Source organism: Hoplias malabaricus, chromosome 15, assembly GCF_029633855.1.
Source record: "Hoplias malabaricus isolate fHopMal1 chromosome 15, fHopMal1.hap1, whole genome shotgun sequence".
Taxonomy (NCBI): Eukaryota; Metazoa; Chordata; class Actinopteri; order Characiformes; family Erythrinidae; genus Hoplias; species Hoplias malabaricus.
Window position 1 is genome coordinate 11,218,702 of NC_089814.1, and position 26,350 is coordinate 11,245,051.

Below are 26,350 nucleotides of genomic sequence, written 5' to 3' on the forward strand. Positions count from 1 at the left end.
GGTACAAGGGGATCCTTTTTAAAATAATGGGCCCACTCTTAGGACAATATACCCCCAACATTCATTCATTCATTCATTATCTGTAAGCGCTTATCCAATTCAGGGTCGCGGTGGGTCCAGAGCCTACCTGGAATCATCGGGCGCAAGGCGTGAATACACCCTGGAGGGGGCGCCAGTCCTTCACAGGGCAACACAGACACATCCACCTACCAACGTGTGTTTTTGGACTGTGGGAGGAAACCGGAGCACCCGGAGGAAACCCACGCGGAGAACACACGAACTCCTCAGAGACAGTCACCCGAAGCGGGAATCAAACCCACAACCTCCAGGTCCCTGGAGCTGTGTGACGCTACCTGCTGCACCACCGTGCCGCCCACCCCCCAACACAAGACCATATAATGCCCACGTTGTAGATGTAAGTTAGAGACAGTAGCTCTATTGCTGCACGGTTTGTGTAGGTCATCCTCTAGCCCTTACTCTGTGGTCACTGGATGCTGCCCGAAGGACACTATTGGGTGGATATTTTTAGTTGGTGTACTACTCGCAGTCCAGCAATGAGAGTGAGGTGTGAAACTCCAGTGCCACTGCTGTGTCTGATCCACTCAGCACAAAATAGACGAACACACACTGAGAAATACTAAACAACACCAGCGCAGTGAGTTTTGAAAAAACTCAGGGTGCAAGGACACTGTTATTTGTTTTCTACCCAGTAAACATTTTGCTGTTGATTCAACGTTGAAATAACGTAATGACTGCCGTCTAATCAACGTATTATTAAGGTTGAAAATGAAAGTTGAAAAGACGTCCAAACACAGACATTGAAAAGACGACTATTAGATGTGTTTTGGACGTCCGTTGACGTTATTAATTGGTCCCGAAATAAATGACTTGTTTGAAACGCATTTTGGACGTCCACTGACGTTATCAATTGGTCACCATTTTTAAGATGGATTTTGGACGTCCGTTGACGTTTAAAATATGTCCTTGACGGACAGACTACTTTTAGACCTATTTTGAACGTCCAGGGACGTTCCTTGTTTACTGGGGATGTACTGGAAATATAATTGCATTTTGCTTATTAATTATTTTATGTTGACAAATGTATAATATAAATATTTATTTTAGAGTTGTTTGTCCTAACAATACATAAGCGCAACTCTCTGCGAAAAAAAAAAAAAAGTTTTTCAACAATCGACTCGGTTGGACTGATTTAAAGGAACCGATTCATCAAAGCGCTCCGTTGAGGAATCGGATGATCTCTAACTTTAATCTTCTCACACTGCTGCCCTTAGAGCGACTGAGGCTCGGGGAACGGAGTCGTCGACGGAAATTACGGGTGTTTTTGGGGGCAGTTTTGACTGTCTGTGTGTGTCTGTGGCGGAATGGGGGAATGAGTGGCTGTTTCTGTGTCTCTTCGCCGTCAGAAGATGCTTCTTCCCCGCGAAGCCGGAGGGCTGCTCCTCTGTCTCTCACTGACGGTTATAAAGGCCGTTAGTGCCAGTCTGACAGGTGAGATCAGGGCTTTTTTTTTAATTTTGCTTTATTTATGTTCTTTTATTTTTAATTTTGTAGAAACTCCGCAGGGACTTGGGCTGAAGTTGGCTCTGGTTCGCTATCATTAGCCCTGCTTATTTGAAATTTCCGTTCCACCTTAAATGGTGATTATAAACTAACTCCAATTTCGCTCTCTAAACCTGGCAAAAGAGTGGTTAGGTCAAGATAGTTGTGGAAATAAATGTTTGAGTTTTAAACCGGTGTTTTATTTTTGCCCTACTGAAATAAAACATCATTAGAACCATTAGTGCTAGATTTTTTTGGTGGTTTGTCTAATAGGAATCAGCTTAGTACTGAGTTACCGTTGAAGACAACGAGCTGAAACACATTTAGATTCCATTAAAACACATTAAATCAGTCCCCGTTCACCTGTGAAACCGTTAGGGTCTTTCACACAGTGATCAGGGAAACACAGAATGCCACTCCTGGAAACCAACAGAAATGTTTCAACGGTTTTATTAGTCTGTTTTCCAGTGAGATGAGGCAGGACGGAGGTGTACAAAACTCAAAAGTCTATGTTAATCTGTAAATTGTTTAAATGTTTTTGTTCAGCAACAGGATGCTTAAAAGCAGGTTCCGGCTCAGTGTTTTTGGAAAACCGAAGGAGGAAGCAGTTTGGATTTTGGGCTAGAGCAGTGTTTCCTGCACAGTTCCCTGTTTTCACTGCACTTGACTCTTATCATTAAGTGGAGTATTCACTGTGCTGAAGCAGCTGTGTTAGAGTGGTGGTGGTGAAAGGAACCATTTCCTATAAATAAAGAGTCTAGAAACTATTTATTGTTTGAAATACAATTACTATTTTTGGATTTTATGTTGTTAATGGTAAAATATGGCACATTTAAAAGTTTCTCTCTCTCTGGGGACATTTTTATTTACAGTTTACTGCTTCTTATCTCTACAATAATTCTTGTGACAGTGAAGGAGAACATAGTTAGCTGTTTGTCTACAGACTTTGAGGTAAAGCTCATTTTATTGGTCTGTGTAGTTTATAGAATTAAGGCTTGTGTTCTGTAGACCTTTCATTAATCAGGACTGTAGTTTATTTTTCAATAATGAGAAACATTTGTAGTCAAGTAGGCTTTGGAGCTACAGGCCCGTGGTGTAGGTGTAAGTGGAGACAGGTGGATACTCATTGCATATTTATCATTCCACGTGTACTGAATGAAGGGGAAGGAGTGAAATTTAAGGATATTTTTACTGGAAATAACTGCTAAATATATAATTTATATGTCAAATCTATAAATCAACAGACATCCTAGTTTTAATCATTGGCTAAACCTGGTGATTATGTAACAGAGTTCAAGTGTGAAGGGATTTTGTTAGTTTCAGTAGCTGCAATATTTGTTGGGGCATTAGCAGTAGATATAATCTTTAGCTGTTCTCTCACTCTGTCACACACACGATCTGCTACATCTGTCCATCTCCTCCTTTTGGGTCAGTCAAGATTACTGTTAAATTTGTTTTCTTACTTTAAAGCAGAAATACACCATGTTCCGAAGGACTTAGGTGTTATGAGTCATTATTTTAGCCTTCCACATTTTGTAATATGCTCGTTATTTGAGACATAGACTGAAATATGTGTAGTCAAACAGATGTATGATAATGTTTGGAAAAGCTGTGAGCGCCTTAGTCAGTCCAGTTAGCAAAGCAGGACAGATATAGACCTAGAGGATGTTTGGGCATTACATAAGCCTGTGATTTTTAGAATTCTTTTATTTATTTATTTATTATTATTATTTTTTTCCCCATGCTACTCATAAAGAGTAAAGGCTGAAAAAATGTAGACTTGTATTCTGCTGTCATACTCTTAACACCTAAGGACTGACTATTTATATATATATATATTTTTTTTACTTCAGAGTAAGTATATCCTACATGTCTTAAGTATATAAGGGAAGAATAAGCTCTGGGCACTCATTCACACCAGCTTTACAGTCAGATCAGCCAGGCACCTAACACCACTGAAAACCAGCTGAGCTCATGCTGCCCGTTTCTGTGTACAGCATTTCTCTTCTAATAAAGAGTATCATAAAGCCAAATCCAGACCAACATACTATTATTATTAATGGTCCGTAGTAGTAAAAATATTTTAGTCTGTGCTTTTATTAGAGTAAACAATGTAATGTGTTTAATACCCCAAAGAACACAAAAATGTTTACTTCCCTTTTGGGAAAACTGGTAAAACACAGGTATGGTGGCGATGTTTATGTCCACAGAAACTGTGTTAGTGGTCTATGGCTTAAAAGTAAATCCTGTGGTTTGTCCCACCACTGTGTTTTATTTTGATTTGGAAGCTCTGTTAATCCTCTCCACTCTGTGAGTCACTGAGGGCTTAGATTTCAGTGCCTGGTTGTTGTGCCATGAAGCTGTAATAAATGAAAGAAGTACCTGTTAACCGTTCAGATGAAGAGCTCAGTTTACGTCAAAAATATGTTGATTATTCTCTTTGTCATTTGAAGGACAGAGATTTTGACAGTCCCATGGGTAATAATGCATCATAATGCACTTGTAGTAAGAGCACTGATCATGTACAGAGTTGTTTAAACACTAGGGTGCAGATGATTGCTGTTGTATTGTTGCATTGTTCACCAGGGAATGCGGTCTAGAAGATGGTACTCGTGTTGCTGTGGCAACTATGTTCAGCACATCCCTGCTGGTCTCGAGAATAGAGGGATCTGAAATCTCTGGTTCCCTTGTTGTGCGCTTCACTGCAAGGTTTAACATCACATCATTGTCTAAGTGTCTAGTTGTTATCAACAGAACAGCTGTATGTGATATAGAAAATGAACCTATTACACCAATTACATTTAGTTTCTCTTTATTTTATAAGGTCGAATAGTTAATGCTGAGTTTATCTGAGGAAAGAAAGGCCTGCAGCTTCTTGAATATGTGTTCAGGTTCTTCTTTTTGACTTCCCAGCCAATGACTTTGCACACTTTCCAGTGTGTTACGTTTCAGTAGCGCTCCTTTTCTGCATAGCTGTCAGTTATCAAGCCTGTGTGAAGTTAGATTGCCCCAGTCATCAACTACTTTTGCTTGATTGGATGAATACCTTTTATGCATGGTGTTGGTAGCTTTTAGACCTGGAATCAATTTAAATGGTCAATAGTTGTATTTGGTGTATATTTAAGTATATATTGCTTTGGCCTTATATAAAATTTTATTTAAAAGTAACATATTATCCTTTATTAGTCTTAATCCACAAGTTAGCACACAATGTCTGTGGTTGTTTTATTTCCTAGTTTGTGGAATTGTAGGCCTTCTAGGTACCCAAATGAATGTGTTAATGCATTGAAAAAAGTGTTTATTTTTGCCTACGGTCCCTTTTTAAAATTATATTATTCAGTGGTGCGAATATGCAACTATAGAAAAAACAGTATGGGGTAACAACTGTGCTGTACATTATACCATCATGATGTTGTATATGTGCCATAGCTCTGCTCTTATTCTGTGCTGCTGCTTGGATTGGTAGTGTTTTAAAGCACATCTGTTCATCTGCATGCTCTTAGAGAGCTTATCTCTGCTGGAATGGTTTGTATGTACAACTGCCACGCACCGTAGATAAAGCCAGGGCTGTGAGACGAGAGCAGATGTATCTTCATCCGCTGCCCTGCTGCAGTGGCCAGCCTGGCCACAGCTCCTCCCTTTCAAAAGTATGGTTAATCTTTATGTATGCCCACTCCTACATGAGCACGGAAATCCATTCCAAACATTCAGTAAAGCACAGCAAACATGGAGACTTGTTTTACTACCTCACAGAGCACATTAGCACTAACCATTCAAGTCCCTCTTTGAGCACTTCTGTAAACATTGACATAGATCAGAGGACTTTAGTTTATAGGTTTGTCTTGTGCAGTTCTATCATGAGCTGGAGGAACACCTGCTAGACCGACTTGAGGCTCATTGCTTAGTTGTCTGCTTGTTATAGTCATGGAAAGGCTAAAAGAGTTCAATGGGTTCTCATATCCAGCTGTGTCTGTTTCTCACTAATGAGGTGTTGTGATGGTTGTGTTGGGTCATCAATTAGTTCTAGAGCCTGGTTCCTAGAGATGTAAAGATCATTGTGTGTGAGTTCATGGTAGGGCTGGACAATAATTCAGTATCAATATATAGGGATGGACCGATACCAATTTTTCCCTACCGATATTTCATCTTAAAGTATTTGCCAAAACAGAGTACAGATACTAACTATATTACACTTACAAGATAGGTGCCTCTAAATCCAGATATTTATATTGCTATACTTACAGATTTTATTTTGTTAAAGCAGATCTGTATCACTAATACAATAGAATAAGCTTGAATTTACAACATTTACGTCTTTATTAACTTCACATTGAAAAATGTAAAATTTCAGAGCCATGAAGAAAATAAATATTTTCACAATGCAGTAACAAGTACAAAAAGAAAGACATAGTCTAGCCTGACTGAACAGCTTTTTACACGGTCATGTTTATATTTGTCATGACTGTGAAATGCATTTTCTAAGGACTGCTGCTGACCGGTGTTGGCGTACTACTTTGTGGTTGCTTGAATGAAGTCAGTGTTCTTTGGCGTGCCTTAAAGCTGGGATTACACTACATGACTTTTAGCCTGATATTAAATATTTTTGCCTTGAAACCATGTGTCAGACCAGCAGTGCAAACAATAAGTTGGAAGTTGTGTCTCCAAGGAAATGCGAGTTGCGTGTTGTAGTGTGTGTGAGACGTTTTTCCAGTCTCCGTAAAATCGACAAAAACAGTCATGTAGCGTGAAATACCCAGTTTGTTTACAGTCTGCCCCAACTTTAAATTCGAGCTGCATCTAGAGCCACGCATGCGTGTCATTATCTGCTTCACGGGGTGTGTCCTGAAAAGTGCCCTGTGTACTACATGTAGGGAATAGTGGGCCATTTCCAACACACACATGGTACCAGTGCTTCTCTGTATCCGTAATATCAAGATATATCACAAAATAAAATGTTTCAATAACAATAATGACTATATCAATAATGTCACTGCCTGACGTTACAGGGCACTTTTGTCATTTCAGCACACTCAATTTAAAATTTTGTTTAAAAATATTAATATCGCCGAAGCCAGTAGATTTATGTTTGATGGTGATGTCACGTTTCTTGTTTCTTCTTGGAAGTTTTTCAGTGGATTTTACACTCTTGATATTGATACCTGAATTATACCGTATCGACCAAAGTTAAGAAATATATTGTGACATAAATTATGGAAGGGCAGCACGGTGGTGCAGAAGGTCGTGTCGCAGTCACACAGCTCCAGGTACCTGGAGGTTATGGGTTCGAGTCCCTCTCTGGGTGACTGTCTGTGAGGAGTTTGGTGTGTTCTCCCCGTGTCCACGTGGATTTCCTCCGGGTGCTCTGGTTTCCCCCCACAGTCCAGAAACACACGTTGGTAGGTGGATTGGCAACTCAAAAGTGTGTGTTGCCCTGTGGAGGACTGGCGCCCCCTCCAGGGTGTATTCCTGCCTTGCGCCCAATGATTCCGGGTAGACTCTGGACCCAGCGCGACCCTGAACTGTATAAGCAGTCACAGACAATGAATGAATGATGATGTATTTGTTATCAAATTAGTGTAAACATTGCTAAAAGAATAAAAAATAATTTGGTATGAGGTTTTAATGAAAACCATATGAGGAAACCCATGCAGACATTGGGAGAACACACCAAATTTTTCAGGTGAGGATTGAACTCCAAGACCCTGGGGTTGTGTGACAGTGACACTACCTGTTGTGCCACTGTGCTGCCTTGGTCAAATTACACAGTTTGATAATGTTGTAAGTGAAATTCTCTACAGGAAACAAAGTTAAATATGGTAACACTGAGCAATGACATGTTGCATAAAAAATTCATAGCAAAAAAAGCCATTTTTAATGTATTATGTATGTTTCTTCTTAAAAGTAACCTGTACAGTTGTGTTAGAATGTGCTAAATGGTTTAGTCTGATGATATGTACTTGGTTTCAGTTAAATCAATCAATACAATTTGAAAAGTGCATCTGAACTTCTGCTTAGGACAGGTATTTTTGAGTTACAGTGGGCTTCATAAGCACAGGTTTCTTAACTGCTTTATGCATCTTGACTGTTAACTTTCTGAGTCAAGTGTGGATCATCTCTCGTGATTCAAATGTTTTATTGCAGCAAAGTTTAAATATTCAAATGACCTTACTATTAGCTATTCTCTATATCAGCCGCTTTGCGTAGTGCTAAACGGTTTCACTGGAGCTCTGGAGTTCTACTCAGCTCTGTTTTCATGTCACTGCTACAGTGCTATTGTTCCTCTAAATGGTAATAATTTATTTCATCAGTAGGATATGACATTGCAGTTGGAAATAATGTTCTTTGAATGAATAATAGCCAAAGTGAACAGCTGGTCAAAGACATCATGGGTTAATGAAATTCTGCCTGGCTGTTATTTATGTTGCTGTTTTGGCTTTGTTTTGAAAGGAAAATGGATGTGCTTGGTGATGCGTCCTTTGCTTTGTTGGGCTACAGCTAAGTGATATACATATGAAAAAATGAATATATAATTTGGTGATCACTCTTACAATACTGGCATCTTTAGTACTAAAATGGCAGAAGGTGGCTCAATGCAAATGACCCATCTAATCAGTCATGTCTTATACTGTGTGCTGTGACCATCCTAATGTTTCGCGTTTGTAACTGAATGTTTCTGTGGGTGTATTTGATGAATCATTTTATTAATGTAATTCAACATTTACATCATTGATACACCAGTTTTGTTCTTTTGTATTAAAAAAATAAATAAATACAGCCTTCTATCCTGTAGAGAGGGAGTGGCAAGTGCCACAAACTTTTCTTGAATAAAGAGTGAACAGGACATGAAAAACAAATTAAAAAGTGTACTCAGCGGTCCAGGTGACAAGAAACCGGTTCCTATTGTTTAGAGAGTGCCTTGTTCTGTGTGTAGGTCTCTTTCCTCATAAGGACTCTTTCCTTCTTTCTTTTTTAAAAGGGGTTTTTTACTTCCTTGTCTTTTTTCCTCAATCTTAGTGTGATTTAAAAGTGCTAAATCTAAAACCTGTTAAAATGGTAAAAAAAACAAACGTTTATATGTATTATTAAATTGTATCACATAAACCCACAACAGTTCTGAAAGCCCCTTGAAGCCAGGTGTCCTTTGTTGAACATGAAGCCTTCTGGCCGTTCTGACTCCTTCCTCAGCAGGTTAATGAGTAGTGAATGTGAGAGATGGACAAATGGAAATTCTTGACCATGTTTCAACAGTTGGAAGTCTTCCCACAGAACATTCCCACTGTGAAGGTGTCTGTAGAGCAGTGGTTCTCAATTTTTCTCATTCCCCACCTCAGAAGAAGGGGGATTTCCATGCCTCACCTGTACCATATCACCCCACCAAAAAATGGTAATAAATGCATAGGCAAGTTTACGATTTTCACTTTTATTTAAGTAACATCAACGTCTATCTCTAAATCAGTAGCTGAACATTTTAACACCACATACATCAATGTTCAAATATACAATCTGTGCACTTTTCAAAAATGAGAAAAGGCAGACACAAGGGCGTAGGAGTGAGTTTGATATTGGTGGGGGACATATTTACTGAGTAAAATTTCACCCCATACCCTAAATATTAGCTAACTATAAGCTGATACCTTACATTAGAGAATGAGGCTGTGACCCAAACAACACACTATGGAACTTTACATACTACACTACAAAAATATTACTAAGTGTGTGTGTTTCATACTATTCAGTACAGCAGTGTGCAGTTTGGGACACAGCCAGAGACTTTTAACGTCAGGACGACGGCTACTGATGTGCAGACTGACCAATTAAATGTTTACAGAGAAGGTTATCGACCAATAACGGTAGCTCTACAGGCAGACCGTCCAATCAGAAGATTTTAGGCTACTTCACCACGCCCCCTTCTCACTCAAGCGAACCAATCGGAGTAGGTGAAGGCGGGACTAGTTTGTGAACAAAACGCTTCTCGAAATTCTATGTACGCTCTAGAAAAACAAAATCCCGGACGTTTGTGAAATTCCGTCCGGACATTTTTTTTAAGTCTAAAAAAGAGGACATGTCCGGGTAAAAGAGGACGTCTGGTCAACCTACGTTAACTAACTCTCAGATTCTCCTCTGTTACTCTTACAGTTATATACAAGCTGCTTTTATAACTGTAATCAGCCGTCATTGTTATCTGTTGTGCTCTCGTTCTTGACCTCAAGCCCAGAGCTGGTAAAAACTAACTGTATAAACCAGACTCTGACGGTGAATCAGAGGCCAGTGAAGCTGATTATTTGAGCAGCTTTATATTTGAACAGATGCCGTAAGGAAGGCCGAAAGAACACCCACTCGCTGCCAAAACGCGGTAATCTCTGTGGCGCATTTTCAAAATAAAAGCTTGCACATAAAAGCATATTTTGGTTCCAGGCAAGCTAGCTACGTTTTTCTGGTCTCCCCTCTAATGTTCTTTTATTATGCTTAAGGGCTATTAATGAATCCCTTGTGAGAGGTTGCTTTTTACTGTGTAAGCTTTATAGACAAAACAGAAAGGCATTAATAAAGACAGGCTCGTTAGTAAAGAAATAAAAGTATCATATGATACTGGATAAAATATTGTAATATAAGTGTTTGACCATAAATCTCACTGCTACCTTGTGTGTACATTTGTCAATTTGATCAGAAACACCCACCATATGAGTGTCTTATGCATGTGTACCAGATAACAATATATGGCAACTCGCTGTGTTATGGCCTCAATATGAATTAGGACTTTATCATCTGTATGGTTTGTTTCTGGTGGGGGGTAGGTTTTTTGTAATATTAGAGGCCTTGATGTTATCAAACACTGAATGAAATGCTGAGATGAAAGCTGGCATCTAGTTCAGGGTGGCTGATTGATTTCCTGTATGGAAGGAAAGACAGGAAACTCTCACAATGCAACAGAGTGGACTTCTTGCCCTCAGTTTCCTGTCTTTAGTATCTATTAACACTGTACCGGTTTAATCCAGTGCACATATATTATTGCCAGTAAAAAAAACAAAAAACATGTTTCTGGTTTAGCACAGTTTTGATCCTGTCTGCTGTAATATTTCTGCGATTGTTGGCTTTTCTTACATTCAGTTAATAATTACAGAGCTGGGAGCAGATGGCTCAAATATTCATTTTTCACTTTTCTAATTAATAATTTGTTTATCAGTGTGTTATGTAATGGCACTCCCTCAGTGCAGGGTGAATAATCAGAAATACGGGAACACAGTCTGTTTCCCAGATGATGTGGCAATGCAAAGATGCAGATTTTTTTGGCATATTGAGTGGTTTGATAATTTAGCTTGTCATTTGGCACAAATTATCTCTGCACAGTCATTTGAAGGCTGTCGCTTCAAAATGAGTTTTAACCTTTTACACTGCATTTACTTGTATTAAACTGACATACATTGAACTATGTATTATTTGTATATGTATACATTGAACTATACGTTCAGGAGGGAGTTTTCCCGATTGGCTGTAGAGTGAAGCTGCCTCCATCGCTCCCCTCCTGTGTTTAAATGGTCTCAGTAGGGAAGGGATAGACAGAGAAAGGGCTCTAAGCTTTGAAAACTTATTTATTGTTTTAACTGTTGTTTATTCTGATTCCTGTTGCCATATAAAACTGTCTGTCGTCTCTCACGTTTTTGAGGCTGTTTTGAGATTAAAGGGTATTGTGGCCTTTTTCCACTACATGGTACCAACTCTGCTTGATTCTTTGTTGTTCTCCTCTGCTCTACTGACTTGGTCCCTGGTTAGTTTTCCACTATAAAGCCCCCAATGTCCCAAAATGTGTCTGATAGCATCACAAAACACAGGCTCTAACAGGAAACGCAGACTTTGAAAACCACATCAACTGCCACTGTAACGTTAAGTGTTATTGTTGCTCTGTCCAGCTCTTGTGGGAGTTTTCAGCAGCCATCTCTTCAAAATACCACAGCGTATTTTTATGAGCTGCGGTTGTAAGGTGGATAAACCCAATGCGATTGCTACTGTAGTTTGGAAATATTTTACAAAGTGCTAGTTTGGGCTGGAGGTCTGCATTTTTTTGTGTAGACAAGTCTCTCTGGCCAGTCAGCACAGTGTATTCATGTCACATGTATAGCCTACATGACTGGCTTTAAACCAGGCATGGGCAGGCACTACAAAGTACCTGATTCCAGTGACCAGATACCAGATTTGTCTAATGAAAAAGCTAAAGAGTAGAGTCCAGTAGAGAATATGAAGTGGAACAGTGGCATTCAAAATGGTGTTTCTGATGTAATGGTCAATGCTAAATATGCTAAATGTATGAAGGGTAAAAACCACTTCTACCTGAAGTGACTGAGGCCTGGTCCTATTTGGAACAGATTAGTTTTATGTGGATAATTTTATGGGATAATGACATCCTCTGGTAAAATAACATTAATGTTTATGGTGGATTCACACTGGATAAGAAATCTACTTGATTCATACATTACCATCACACAGCATGTATAATACACAGCAGGGCTACTACAGTATCTAGATTGTCACTACTGTTCTGAGAACAGACCTCCCACCAAAAATATGCAGCCCTGAACAACTTTAAGTTCCTGCAAAATAGATAATGGTCACAAAGATGGCAAAAACTTCACCCAATTAATGTTATAACTGATATTATAAACCATTTGATTGTAACTTAGAGTAGGACTTCTTCATAACATACATAGGCTGCTATTGGGCACAAAACCTACCTACAGCTTCCAGGTCGTTTTGTGGATTTGAGTGTGGTGTGTCGTTAAGCAGCTGTGTTTCATCACTAAATGACTTTGCCAGTGCCTCCATTCTCAAGAAAACCCTCATTCCCCTCATGTCATTTCAGATGGGATTAATATAACCTGGGGATATTCTACTGCTCATTTTACAGTAGGTATACAAACACTGGGAAAATGACTGAAATGCTCTATTAAAACAGGATTTTAAACCACTGAGATACACAGGAGATAATTACATAACCCCATGTCCACAGGTAAAAGTAATCCATTCCAAAAAGGGTTTGAGCAGATAGTGCAGTGTAGAGAGTCTTGCCCAAGGACTCTTAATTGGTACCGCATGGTGTTTCTGCCCAAGCTGTTTATTGAACCCAGGTCTGTTCAATTGTGTTACCCACTGCACTACTCTATATTTTAGTTAAATAAGGTTGCTTAGGTCTGTGAGATGAAAAATATTCAGTGTAAATGTAACAGACACTGGAGCAGTTATAATCACTGTGTCATTATAAATCATTACAGTACTAGTCTGGCGCACAGGGGGGAACCTCTCTCTGAACACAGTCAGTCATGGGTAGCTTTGATAGTTCTGATCACAGCACCTCTGCCCATCCAAAAGATCAAAGGTCACTTTTAATCAGAGGAGGACAGTGCTGCTAGGTACTGGAGCTACTGTAACTGCAGGTCTGATGATGAAACAAAGACACAAAATGGAAAACTAAAGAGAGCAGATGGGTCGTTCAGCATTTGTTAAACCTCTTGTGTAGGCAGTGGCCCTGTGAGTAATCAGTGATGGTTTAATCATTCTGAAGGTCAGACGTGCAGGAGCAGAAGAAAACTGAAAACTAAAATTAAAGTTCCTGTGGACTGAAGAACTGTTTTGGTCTGTAAGTGGTTCACAAAGGCACAGGGCGGCTGGAGGTGGGCGGATCGGATCAGCTGGGGGTATATCACACACCAGCATACACACAGACACTGTAATGCTTACTCTGTTAGTCATTCACAGGTTCTGTTCTGGTTAGGAAAAAAGCAATCTGTTGATAGGTAGGTTTTTTTTTTTTGTTTTTTTTTTGCCAAAATGGGTAACATACCAGATTTTGTTTTCCCTAACAAATAAAGGCAACACCTTCTATCATTGCCTTTCCCTGGAGTGTCAGCTGCTTTCATCAGGGGTGCTTTAAAAATTACATTCCCTCGCTATAGCAAGCTCCCACTTGCTGTGACTGACTGGGTGCCGTGGACCACCTTTATTCTGGGACAGGATTAAAATAAGAATATTTTGAGAATAAAGTCAGAATGTTTGCTGAAAAAAATTCTGTTCAATGAAAGATTGTTCTGTTTATTTCTCTCGCCACGTCTAAAAAATCTCAATGAGGAGTTTAGTCATTATTTTCTTTTGAACACTATCAGTGGAGTGGGAGGGTGGGTTCGTGTTGTCAGCAGACACAGCCAAAGATACATTTCATTCTCAAGCAAATTATTCAATAAAATATTCAGTTCATCTGCTGTTGTCACAGTTCTATTTTCAAGAAAGAATATTTGTAAAAGTTATTGCTAATTAAAGCTTGTTTTGCTGGTCTCTTATGAGCTGAGCAGATGATGATTATTTCCTTACCACATCTCCTTAGAAAAACTGTAGGTCACACAGTTGGCTAACTAGCTCAAGTTGACTAACTACTTAGCTAAGCCTGCTATATACAGCTGTATTAACCAACACACAACTGTCATCTATTTATTTCACATTTTTGATCATCCTTATTGATAAGCGTTTTGCGCTATATATATATTATTATATATATTATTTTGATTAATGTTACTAGGTTATGTGCATGTGGAAGTGTGAATTATTTTTCTCCCTTACATCATATGTTTTGTTGATGTACATTTGTAGCTCTCATCTATTGATTCAATTTATATTTCTTACGTAAGGTTGTTGTTTTTTCCCAAAGAGCTCTTAGAATTCATTTTCAGCAGGCTGGAGATATATTTGTAATTACTTGAAATGAACAAATACCTTTCATAAATTATTCCCCACACCCTGCTAGTTTTGGCAGAATTTCTCTACAAAATGTTCTTTTTAACCCTTCACTTGTTTGTATCCCAGTAAATACTTTCTCAGGTAAACGTACAAACGTAATGGGTGATTTGTTAAAAAATCTCAAATACATCTGTTCGAGTCAAAGCATTTTACAAGCTCATGTTCTAGATATCTGGTAATATGACTCATTGGAATGATGTAAAATATATACCCATATACTGAAGAGCATGTGTAAGGTGTACTGAAAGAGTCAGGTTATACTGAAAATATAATTTAACATGAAATATATTTACTGTTTGACTTCCTATTAAGAAATGTTATTTTTAATAAAAAAATAATGTTGTAAGCTAATAACTTTTTGAGGGGGTCAAGATGTTTTATGAGTTTAGACTTGCATTAAACTCCATTATGCATACATTATTAGAGATTTTACTGTTGTATTCTTTTTCAGGTAAACTGATTTGCCTGTTGTACTCCTTCTTTTTTGTAACCATGTTTGTGTTCTTGCTGTTGTAGTGGAGAACTGCCCTGACCACATAGACTGTGCCAGAGTGGGCCGGCACTTCTGCATACCTGGATCTTCACAGTGTGGACCCTGCATTGATGGTTTGGAGGAGGATGATGAAGGGAACTGTATAAACTTAAAGAAACAACATTACCGTCATGGTAAGATGCTTTTTGGCTCCATGGTAATATCACTGTATTTTTTCAAATGCACTAACAATGTGTTACAGACCTGGCATAACTTGTTTTGATTGGAAACATTTTGTTCTGACTTTCCAAATTATAACTTTACTATATAGAATATTGTACGTGCTAAAGTGACAGATGGCATTAACAGAAAATTAATGTAACTAAAACAAAAAAAAATCTGTATCAAAAGTATGTCTGTGTCAGTATCAAGAAATATAAAATTAGCTTGAATCATAGCTAGTGACTTAATGCAGTCAATGAGGGAGCGAGGGTAAGTGCCAGCCCCACCTCAGAAACTCATCAAACAGTGTATCTCTCTCTCTCTCTCTCTCTCTCTCTCTCTCTGTGTGTGTGTGTGTCTATATATATATATATATATATATACACACACACACACACAGTCCAAAAACACGTTGGTAGGTGGATTGGGGACTCAAAAGTGTGTGTGAGTGGGTTCCCTGTGAAGGACTGGTGCCCCCTTCAGGGTGTATTCCCGCCTTGAGCCCAATGGTTCCAGGTAGGCTCTGGACCCACCGTGACCCTGAACTGGATAAGCGCTTACAGATAATGAATGAATGTTCTTAAACCATTGAGAAGTATTTTTTGGTGTATACCACAAGAACAGGGTAAATAATGTTGATCAGGTCCTGTAATCCTCCTATTGTTTAATTTTGTTGGCCTGGTTACAGATAAAAACTTGAGTGTGTAAAATCATGAGTCATTCTTGTATTTTGAGGTGAGTGTTTGCTATTAAGGAGTGAGCTTTGCTAGGTAAACATTCCAGTCCTTCAGTGTTTTAATAAGGCTGGAGTTATGAGGCAATTTCTTTATTACAATTTTTGCATTTTTCCCCCTTTTTACTGTGGTTATTTTTAAAACAACAATCCTAATTCTACTTGATGTATGGTCCTTTTTTTAACAAGTTTTGCCTAAGTATAAGGCTTTTCTAATATCAAGAAATATTGTGGAACATGTTGCTTTCTAGGTCAGAAAAGCTTTATCAGCTGTCCATGTAGGTCAGGATTAATTTAAGGTAACTGTTTTATTCTTCTATTCATGATTCTATGGGCCCACACCCCTGCATTAAAATTTTGGGGGAATACTTTTGATATTCATTCATTATCTGTAACCCTTATCCAGTTCAGGATCGCGGTGGGTCCAGAGTCTACCTGGAATCATTGGGCGCAAGGTGGGAATACACCCTGGAGGGGGCGCCAGTCCTTCACAGGCAACTTTGATATAATAATAATAATATTACAGCACTTTTCACACACACATGAAGCTCACAATGCTTTACAGAATTAAAAATCATATATAAGTTTAAACAAGGTAACCACAAAATCATAATAAAAATGTTGTTGAAAAAAATGCAAATAAAATAAATAGGCAACTGTGTGAAAATGGTGCATTAAAAAACACACGTTATATGTGCCATATAAAACAATGGAATGTAAAGGGTTTTGTGGGTAGATGCTCTGTTAAGTACCCAGTATTTTTACGTCCCCTTAAAACCCAATGTTTCATTTGATTAGAAGATGGCATGTTGACATATGGACCTTATGTAACTCCAATTGTGTGTTCATTATTTCCAGTAGAGGGACCTGTGAAATGTGATGGGATAAACAGGCCACAGAGCTGAGGTCCTTTATCATATTGTTTCTGTTTAGAATTACAGCAGTATTACTATTTACCGTTTGTGTAATGTTCAGTGTGTGTAGACAGCTAATTTACCACTGTAAAATAGCTCAAGGATACAACAGATGACTGGCAGCGTTAGCAGTCTGTGGGTTCTTCTAGTCACCAATAGAGGGAACTGTAAATCAGTTTGTCTCCATGATAGAAACTGTTTTTGCTCACGGTTGAACGCTTGCCCTCAATCTGAAAATAGATCCCATAAACATTTAGTGTATTTTAAAAAATGATGTTTAAATGTATGTTATTATAAATGTTTATTTGTTATAATTATTATAATTATTTGTTATTGTTATTAATTATTGTTTATTATGATTGCTTTTTAAGTATTATTATTATGTTATTAATATTATCATAGAACCTTTCACACCCAAAAGCAGCTTAAAGTGCTTTACAGTATTAAAGACAAAAAGTATATACTGTAAACAGGGCAACCACAAAATAGTGATTAAAATAAATGAATAAATACAAATAAGATTAAAAAAGGATTATGTTTATGGTGGGATTTTTTTTCTCTGCTGTTGTTATTATTATCCCAATAAATGGTTGTACATACGATTGTTTTAGGAGCCTAAAACTACTAAGTGATGAGTACTTGGGTGAGTTTGAGATTGCTCTGTTGTTTAAGGGCAGAAACTTCTCCCCCCTCTCAGCACACTGTCTCCTCTCAGGAGGAGACGCTCATTACCAAGTAAATGCTGAAACCACCATCTAAGATGGAATCCAGTATCTTGTTCCATTCATGCTCAAACAATACCAGATTCACACCTTTTATGGGCTACCTCCCCCTCTTTCCCCACTTCCCCCTAACACACACCCCATGGCATGGTATGCATTGAAGCAAGGGATTTAAAATATGTATTGGTGTGTAGAATACTCTCACACTAATTACCTAACCTTTTTAAACTATATATGTTATATTTATAGTATATTTACAGTGTTTGAGATGGTGCTTTACAGCACTGGTAGGATTTTGTGTCTGTCGATTTCCTTTGCCTTGACTATTTCATTATGTCCAGAGAAGAAACTCTGATATACATATTCTGTGTTCTGAGCTGTTCTTTAAGTTTGCGTGAAGTCTGTGTTAGCGTTAAGGTAGGACAGCCATGATCATGAAATATTAGCTGATAATTGTTCATTTGTCCATTCGTTCGATTGTTCATTCATTGTCTGTAAGCACTTTTTCAGTTCAGGGTCGCAGTGTGTCCGGTGCCTACCCAGAATCAGCTGATAATTGCCATATACTGATTCAGAGTAACAGTTTAATTAACATTTGTTCTTAGCAGACAGCTACTATAGTACCAACTTAAAGTAGCTACATTGCCTGATTTAGCTAGCTTGTTGTTGTAAGGCCCAAAATGTGTCAGTATTTTTGTTCTGCTTTTCTTTATTTCCATGAAACTTGCTGATCCAAACATATTCATTGAACTTTCTGATTTTTACAGACTAGACAAAAGAATGCAAAATAGTGGTCAGCTCAGTAATTGTGACCAGAACACTTTTATTTACAATTGTGCAAAATTATTACAAAACTCCTCTGTGGTTTGTAGAATGAACTGCTTTGTCAGCTGTAAGACTGACATGTCATATGTCTCGTATAAGCAACACTTACCAGTTGATTTCATTTCCCTTTAGTACAGATGGCAAGGCCCACCTCCTTTGTCACCTGCTGGGGAGTGCACTATACAGTCCGGACAGAGGGGGGTCATAGAGTAACAAAGCAGTGAGTGAAAGTGCTGTGACATCATATCAGGCATGCTCTAGGAGGCAGATGGTTGTCCTTCTGGAGTGGAGTTCACAACCTTCGCTATGTCAGAACCTTTAAACCAAAGTCACTATTAGCAGGGCCCATTCTTAATGTTTGTTAGTAAATTAAAGAAATGTTTACTTCTGTATCTTGCATGTTTGCATCATCTTGCTGGATTTGTAGACCTAAATATAACAATTTTTGCATAATTTAAAGCACATAAAGTATATATTTATTTATTTATTAAATGTGTTGATGTTGTCTTAAGATCTGCGGATGACATTTCCATGGATGTCAGTATATGATATCACTTTTTTTCATAGCTGAAATTATGCTATGTATTTAATTCACAGTACGTATTGATGTGTAATTGGCGTGTTTACAGTAAAAGAATATGCTTAAATTTAACAGCCCTTAGAGTGTATATATCTGGCTTCAAATATGATCTCAATGTACTGTTGCAAAGTGGAGAGAGGGGGTGGTCTGAAGGCTTTTGCCCCCTGTGGTGTCCCTCTGCTTTGGCCACACACACTCTCCTGCTGGTTGCTAGGAAGAGATCCTCCATAGTCTTGGAATGCAGCTTACTGTCTGGCCAAAAGAACAATTAAATGATGCAGATCTTTTGTTTCTCTTTCATGGTGTCTCAAGCAAACAACACTCTGGCACACTCTCACTCCCCTGGGACAAACCCTTGTACACACGCCAACCCCAATCCCTATACACTCTCTCAGCCTGATAGCATTCTTACATGAATGTATAAGAGTTCACACATGCTGTCATGTCATTACAACTGGATTACATGCACACCCATCCAAATTATGCTAACTAGAGAGCCTGAGAGATCAGACATGTTTTTTTATTGGTTTTTTTCCCTCCCTCTCAGGTAAAGACAGATCCCTTCCAGATCTTGATGAGGAAATAGACTATCTGTCTTCTGTCATTGCCAAGCAACAATTAATGGATGTCAAAACGCCAGGTTTGAGATGCCTCTTAATATTAGAGTAAATTTGTGTGAAAGTTTGTGAACTTTTTTTTAAATGATCTGAATGGCTTAGAACATGGGATCAAATCTTTATTTTTATTTTAATAATATGTAGCAGGTTTTATTTGGATAGGGTGTTTATCTTAAAGGGAACACTTTAGTGCACATTAGGCAAATTTATGTAGGTTCTGAAGCACTTACCAACACTCGCGCTATGAAATAAAACAGCCCAGTAAATGTGCTGGTTTTTTTTGGTAGAGAAATAAGTATAGTAATTAAATATGGAGCAAACAAGAGCTAAATTAAGTTTTCTGCTCCTTGTGCCACGCTCTTGGGCTCTCATGCTTGAAAGTAAACAGAGGCTCATTCTCAACAGGGGCTGAAAGCAGTCATTCTGAACAGGGCTGTTAAGACAGTGTGAGAAAGGAGTATAATATGTCTCCTTCAGGGTTAATTGTGTGGCATATATTTTGTTTAATAAGGCCTGATGGGGGGAAAAAAAATATATGTCCTTGATGGAAAAATTAGGTGTACCCTTACCTTTTTCTTAATGTTGATACCTGAACATACGTTACCTTACACCAGTTTTATTTATACTTACTCAAAATCATTAGCTGCTTTATCAGGTCCACCTACAATATCACTGTGCTCTGTAGAATTACAGTTGCAAACTGTAGCTCTGCACTATGGTGGGAGCATTATAGTGTGACATGCTGCGATATGTCCACTAATGCTCAAATCTAATGGAGTTGTGAGAATTATTTGTTGTGGGTGAATATTTACAACTGTAATTACTTTCAGAAACTTCAAAAACTGTACGGTTGAACCACTGACAAATCATATCACATATTATATCTTTTATAGGGTTGTGCTCTTTTTTTTCTTCATTATTTTGCAGCCTCTCCTTCCTGGTCCACTGTCCAGTTACAGTCAGAGGCAGGGAAGGGTCAGTCTGTGTTAAAGGGTGCGTCTCATTCTACAACAGCAAAACCCAACACACACAGCCCTTCTACAGCAACTCAGCCCACATCCAAACACCCAAAGCCTCGCACAGACTCACCTGGGCGTGGAAAGCCCATTGCTATCCCCTTCCCCAGAGACAGCCTGCTTGTCAGTATGTATCTGTGTTACACTGCATTCACCACTTACAGAAACCAGTTTTCAGTTGAAACAATTAAACTACACTTCCCTGTCTAGACCTAGCCGAGTCATTGTAAATATACATGTTCACATAATTATATTTTTGTACAAAAGTACTTTATATTACCGTCTTAATATACATTTGTGGCTGTCCTCTCAGTATTAATGATTACTTGGTTAATGTTTTTTTTAAGTGCGTTTCTGCCAGGCAGTAGCTTTATCCTAACCACAATCTGAAAGCATCAGTGAATTATTGTTTCTCTCACACTCCATTTCACCCTCCTCCATCTTTTAACTGTTCTACTTTGTGTGTTGTCAATCTCTGCACAGTACTGATGTCTGTGTGCATCATCACTGGGATTGTGGCTCTGATTCTGGCTGCTGCGTGCTGGGTCAGGTACGATATATATATATATATATATATATCATAGCTGCATACATTTAAATATAGGATTTATCTCTAATGAGTTGCATCCCTTATTACTCTTTATATTTCCTACGTGGCATATTCTATATTTACTGACTGAAAATTAATAGAATAAGAATGATAGAATATTTTTATCCCTTGAAACCTATACCAGGTTTTCTGTTGTTCATTTTAAGAATATCTGTAAATCATTCAGCTACTAATGTAATTTCTGAATTAAATCTCTCGGTCCTCTGTATGAGATTGTTTTGACACTGTGAAATATTATGCAATTATTATCATTTTCGCCTCCTACAGGTTACAAAAGGAATCTCATTTGGCTCAGAAAGTTGATTACCCTGCATTTAAAGCACCTGGCACCACTGCCAGCAACATCTCTGTAAGCAAAACTCTTCACAATTATATGAAGTGCCATCTTTCAAGAAGGCTGTTACTGAAAGAGGATGTATGATTTTTGACTTTTTCTCTCTCATTGTCCTCCATGTCCATGTCTCAGTCAGGAGACAAGAATTTGGCTCACAGTGCCCAGATGTATCACTACCAACATCAAAAACAACAGATGCTCTCAATGGAGAAGTAATCCCAAACATTCTATTCTCTACAGTCTTTACTGGGCCTCTGTTGATCTCACACACACAAACATATTGGATTAGTGATATTTAACAAAACAATACAGAATTAAAATTGGAATTAATGTTTAAAATGTATAAAAGTGTAAATTATTTATGTTAGACCAATCAAAACAAGTAGAATTGTCTTTATAATAACACATTCAGTTCTGGGATAACTAAGTTAAAATACAGTGATGTTTTTGTTTATATATTTAAATGACAAGAGATTATTTCTGTATTTGGTGCTGACTTTATAGCCATTAGTTAATTTTATGTTTGTTCATGTACAGGCACAAAGCGGAACCTAAATTGTCTGAGCCTGGAGCCACATCAGAGGAAGAAACAGAAGAAGGAGACTTTACTGTCTATGAGTGCCCTGGGCTTGCCCCGGTCAGTAGTTCATTCTTTCTCTGGAAAGTTTCCTTTCACTCACTTCAACTTCAGAAGGGGTTATTAATTAGCTAATTAGTTGCATCAGGTGTGTTGGGAGTAGAGAAATCTCTTATGCAGGGCAGTGGCCCAGCAGGATCATGCTCTGTTTTGTGTTACCAATGTTTAATTTGTATTCATCTCTGTATATGTTTTCAGACTGGAGAGATGGAAGTGAAGAATCCTTTGTTTGATGACTCAACTCTACACCGTGAAAGGAATCACAAGTGACTTGGAGGCCCCCCCCGCCCAAACAAACACACACACACACACACACCTCCTAAAACCAAAACAGCTAAATGTACTTGTTTTTCTTTGCACAGAACATAACTGACACACACACGCTTTAGGACACACACATGATGGAAAAAACCACTGGAAGGTTTGACTTGATGCCTTTTATCAGGCTAGCCCCTCAGAACAAAAGGATCAGAAAGACATCCTTAAAACTGAAACAAGAGGAGAATATGTGAAATAAAAGCAAAAATTGAAATTGAACTTTTCTTTTGATGCACATTTGTAGAGAATTTTAATGAACACTGTGCACCCGGACAATCTTCACAACAGAGTGAACCTCTGCAAGGCTCTCTTCCTCTGTTCTCCTTTCACTCGACTGTTGCTGCTCCTTAGTGCAGCTTTTTAAATCTCTCCCTGTATCTATTTGTCTTAATCATGCCACTTTGCTCTTTATGGACATTTTCTTAGTTAACGTCTTTCCTCCTGTTAGATGCATTTTTCCATTTAACCAGTGTTCTCTTTGATAAAGCTGCCTCCCAAAGCTGTTGTTCAAATGTGCTTATAGGCGACAAAGCCTGTGTAATACACAGAACCTGCTCTCCTACGTTGTCATCGTCATCACCTTCTTTGCTTAATCCATTTCAGGGTAGTGGTTCACCTACATTGTATCCTTTACTATTTCTGAATATGATTTAACAGCTTTTTCAAATCGAATTACATTTGTGTTTGATTCTACTGCTGCTCTCAGGTTGTATTCAAAAGCTGTGGATGAAGATTTTTTTTTCTGTTTATTGCTGTTATGTCTACCTTTCATTTTCTTTTTCCAATTTTTTGAACATGTAGACCACTATTTAAATGAAATATTGTATGTAAATTTCATTAAGGTATTAATTACTGAAGTCACTTTAGTACAAATAAAGTAAATTACCTGTGGAGGGGGAAAAAAGCTTTTCTTCTGACTTGAATAATGTTAGTGGAGCTGAAATCCTCGCATGGGAAGGGTATGCGTTGACTGATCATTGTTTAATTACAGAAAGTTACAGTGCACTACTTAATTATTGGCACCATTTGGTGAATATGAACTAAAAAAATACATTAAATTAACTTAATTGAATTAAGTGCTTGTGATAAGATGTTTACCACCCCTTTCATACACACTGCCTGCTTCTAGATTTATTTACAATTTTAGGTCTAGGGACTAATAGAATTATCTACTTGATTCTTTGTTTCTAAAAAGTTGATCAGAATTTTATATAGAATTTTTTTCAGTCAAAGCAAAAGTTCCCAGTTTTGTGGTTTGGGTAAAAGCTCAATTATATTAAATTTTTTTCATAGGCTTTTTAACTTAGCCCAATTTTCTTGAGGGTATTGAAAAAAAGTAACACATCAACATGACTCTACCTAAAGTCATTGATATATCTGTGTGAAGCACAAAACTCTGAGCTATTTTTCTGTTTTCTTTTAGCTCCTCAGCAGTTTCTGCACTATTGTTGCTTCCCCCCACCTCAGAGCTACGATGGGCCACTTAAGAGCCTCTTAAGGTGTGGCTTAGAGGCAGCCCATCATCAGGGGGGCCGTTAAAGGCCATTGTCAATGTGAATGGTAAGGAAGGCAGCCATAGGCCATCAGAGGGAGATATGTGGGGAGTGAGGGACGGTGGTCGTCAGCAGGGTGTCAAAGCTATCAAAAGGCCATCGGGCTGGTTGTATCAGGGGCATGTGTTAAGAGAGGTTATGCTCTTCACTGTAGAGCAACAGCAGGCAGTGCTAGGACTGAAAGATTCATTTCTATTTTTATTGCAGTTTGCAAGAGTACAGGAGGGGTAAGAGTTTGACCAATCATGAAGCAGCTACATGTTCAAGGGCTGTGACATCATGACCACAAACAGATAAAAGGTGTGAACCTTTTAATTTGTCGAAAACATTAAAATCAATTAAAGTTGTTGTATTGGTCCACAATAAATCTTGGCAGGAGGTTTCAGAGAGCTAGCATTCCTTGTCATTCTAATGTTACATTATTACTCTACACAGTGAAGAGACTTGGGCAACTCAAATTCCATGGTTGAAATGTATCTGTTGTGGGTGCTGGGAACATTTAAGTGACTAAACCCCTGATTAATAGTGATCAGTGTTTTTTTTCTGCCTCTTGCTTACCATTAAACTAATAATTAAGATTGAGATATTATAACTGAAATAGAGAACTGGTTGTTATGGTGTAGGTAAACCAAAGCAGTTACACATGATGACAATTATTTCTATTGGCTGAAGATCAAAATCTATTCATTATTTCTTTTTTTTTAGTTAAGCTCCTGAATCCATGGTGATAAGAGTAGAGATCACTTTTTAAAAAATGTGCCTGCAAATACCTTTTGACCTGTGGTTCCATGTAAGTGATTGTGTAAGGTCATGTTCTGGTCTCAGTTTTGTCTGCTTTCATGGGTTACATTTCCTAATGTCAATCTTAAAAACACTTTTCATTGTTATGTTGAATACCTGAGCACATAGTTTGACTGTGAATTACTTTCTAGTAAATACTGTTAGATGAAAAAACATTATTTTAGTGTAAAGTGCAGTACATTAGTGTGAAACAAAAAAAAAAGAGGGAGTTCTAATAGATATGATGTCATTTCTCAATGTTTAGAGGAACTTGTGGTTTGCATTGTATAAAAAACCCTTCTCCTGAGTGAAGTGCCTCTTAAAAAGCAGAGATCTGAAAAAAAGCCATCTGGGTGCTTTGGAGTTTTAATCCTCCCTGGGTGTCCCTCTTGCTCCTGTTCTTCACTGATGGAAGTTCTTCTGTTCTACTACTTCTGAAGCTCCACTCGCTCCACTTTCTCCTCCACCGTCTTTACTTTGCATGACAATGGCCTTCCCAAGTCCATGGCCCACTACAATGCCCAGAACAGTGGTTTGATGTCTTTTTAAGCTTTGACTGGCCCTAGAGGCCTCCTAGGAGCCCTTTCCCCCAGCGGTTCTGAACAGGCAAAGCTGGAACCCATACTTGTAGCCTGCAGGTTTTACCCTGCTGAAAGTGTGTGTGGAGGCAGGGGGTTAATTGTTTCAGAACTATGCAAACCAACGGTGGAGGTGGAGGTGCATGTGATACTCTTGCAGAGTGGAAGAGTTTTAACAGGATTAAATGTGGAAAACTACAGCCTCTGACCACTGTAACTTTGCATGAATTGTTAAGATTTTGAACACATTTTAAATCCAATTTCATGTTCATGTTTCAAACATTAAAATAAAATCTGCATGGTCAACAGTGTCCTTTCTAAAAGCATTGTTTCCTCAGTTTACTGTGTGAAATGTGAGCACACTCTAGAAATGCTTAAATGTTTCCTTTAATTTTATAGTAACATGTCCAAGATTTTATCACTGTGTTGAAACCAGAGACATGTATTTGTTACTCGGGTTTTGTAGCACTTTCTGCCTGTGTTCGCTTTCACACAATTAGCGCTTTCTCAAGTTTAGAGTCCGTTCCACATTAAAATGGCAAAAATCTGCCAATATTACCCACCTATGTAGCAGGAATCTAACATGATCATCATTTCTGTTTATGCTTTTACAAGGTTTGGAGGTCTATTTATCATCAAAACCTCATGATGTTGTTGCTCTGCTGTGACCAGTTGTATACAATTGTATACAAACATTTGCCTTCCTATTACCACATGTCCTCTACAGGGAACGGGGAACATGCATCATACATATCACTTTTTTTTTCATTGCAGAGGACTATTTTTAATTTGTTAAAAAAAATTTAAGAAATTGTAAAATGTGCCAAATATTTGCCCAAACTATAAATTCAGTATTCCCCAGTGTTGCTTAAGCAAATAATCAGTAACTGCACATTTACAATTTAAAACATCCAGAAGAAATGTTTTATTTATTTATTTATTTATTTTAAATATTCCAGGACCAGGTGATGCCACTGAAACTATATAATCTACCACAGGTAATGCAATGAATGCACCGTTAATCTGGCAAAATAATTTCAAGAATATATCGAATTTTGTTGCACTTTAAGTACACTGCACGCTACATTATGAACACATG

General features: G+C 38.1%; 1 protein-coding gene across 1 annotated transcript; it reads left to right on the forward strand.

Moving 5' to 3' along the window:
* Positions 1-1,252: 1,252 nt before the first annotated feature.
* Positions 1,253-25,515, forward strand: npdc1a (neural proliferation, differentiation and control, 1a). The gene is made up of 9 exons (XM_066645878.1): positions 1,253-1,509; positions 14,857-15,006; positions 19,356-19,448; positions 20,353-20,568; positions 20,925-20,991; positions 21,319-21,400; positions 21,518-21,597; positions 21,923-22,022; positions 22,221-25,515. Exons 1-9 carry the CDS (start codon positions 1,428-1,430, stop codon positions 22,290-22,292), a joined length of 942 nt encoding a protein of 313 aa, XP_066501975.1. The 5' UTR covers positions 1,253-1,427; the 3' UTR covers positions 22,293-25,515.
* The last annotated feature ends 835 nt before the right edge of the window (positions 25,516-26,350 follow it).

Excerpts from the sequence above, each read along its gene's own strand:
- npdc1a (XM_066645878.1), top strand. The coding sequence starts at position 1,428 with ATGCTTCTTCCCCGCGAAGCCGGAGGGCTGCTCCTCTGTCTCTCACTG. Across the intron at positions 15,007-19,355 it reads GAAACAACATTACCGTCATG|GTAAAGACAGATCCCTTCCA; the intron begins GTAAGATGCTTT and ends CCTCCCTCTCAG. Across the intron at positions 19,449-20,352 it reads AATGGATGTCAAAACGCCAG|CCTCTCCTTCCTGGTCCACT; the intron begins GTTTGAGATGCC and ends ATTATTTTGCAG.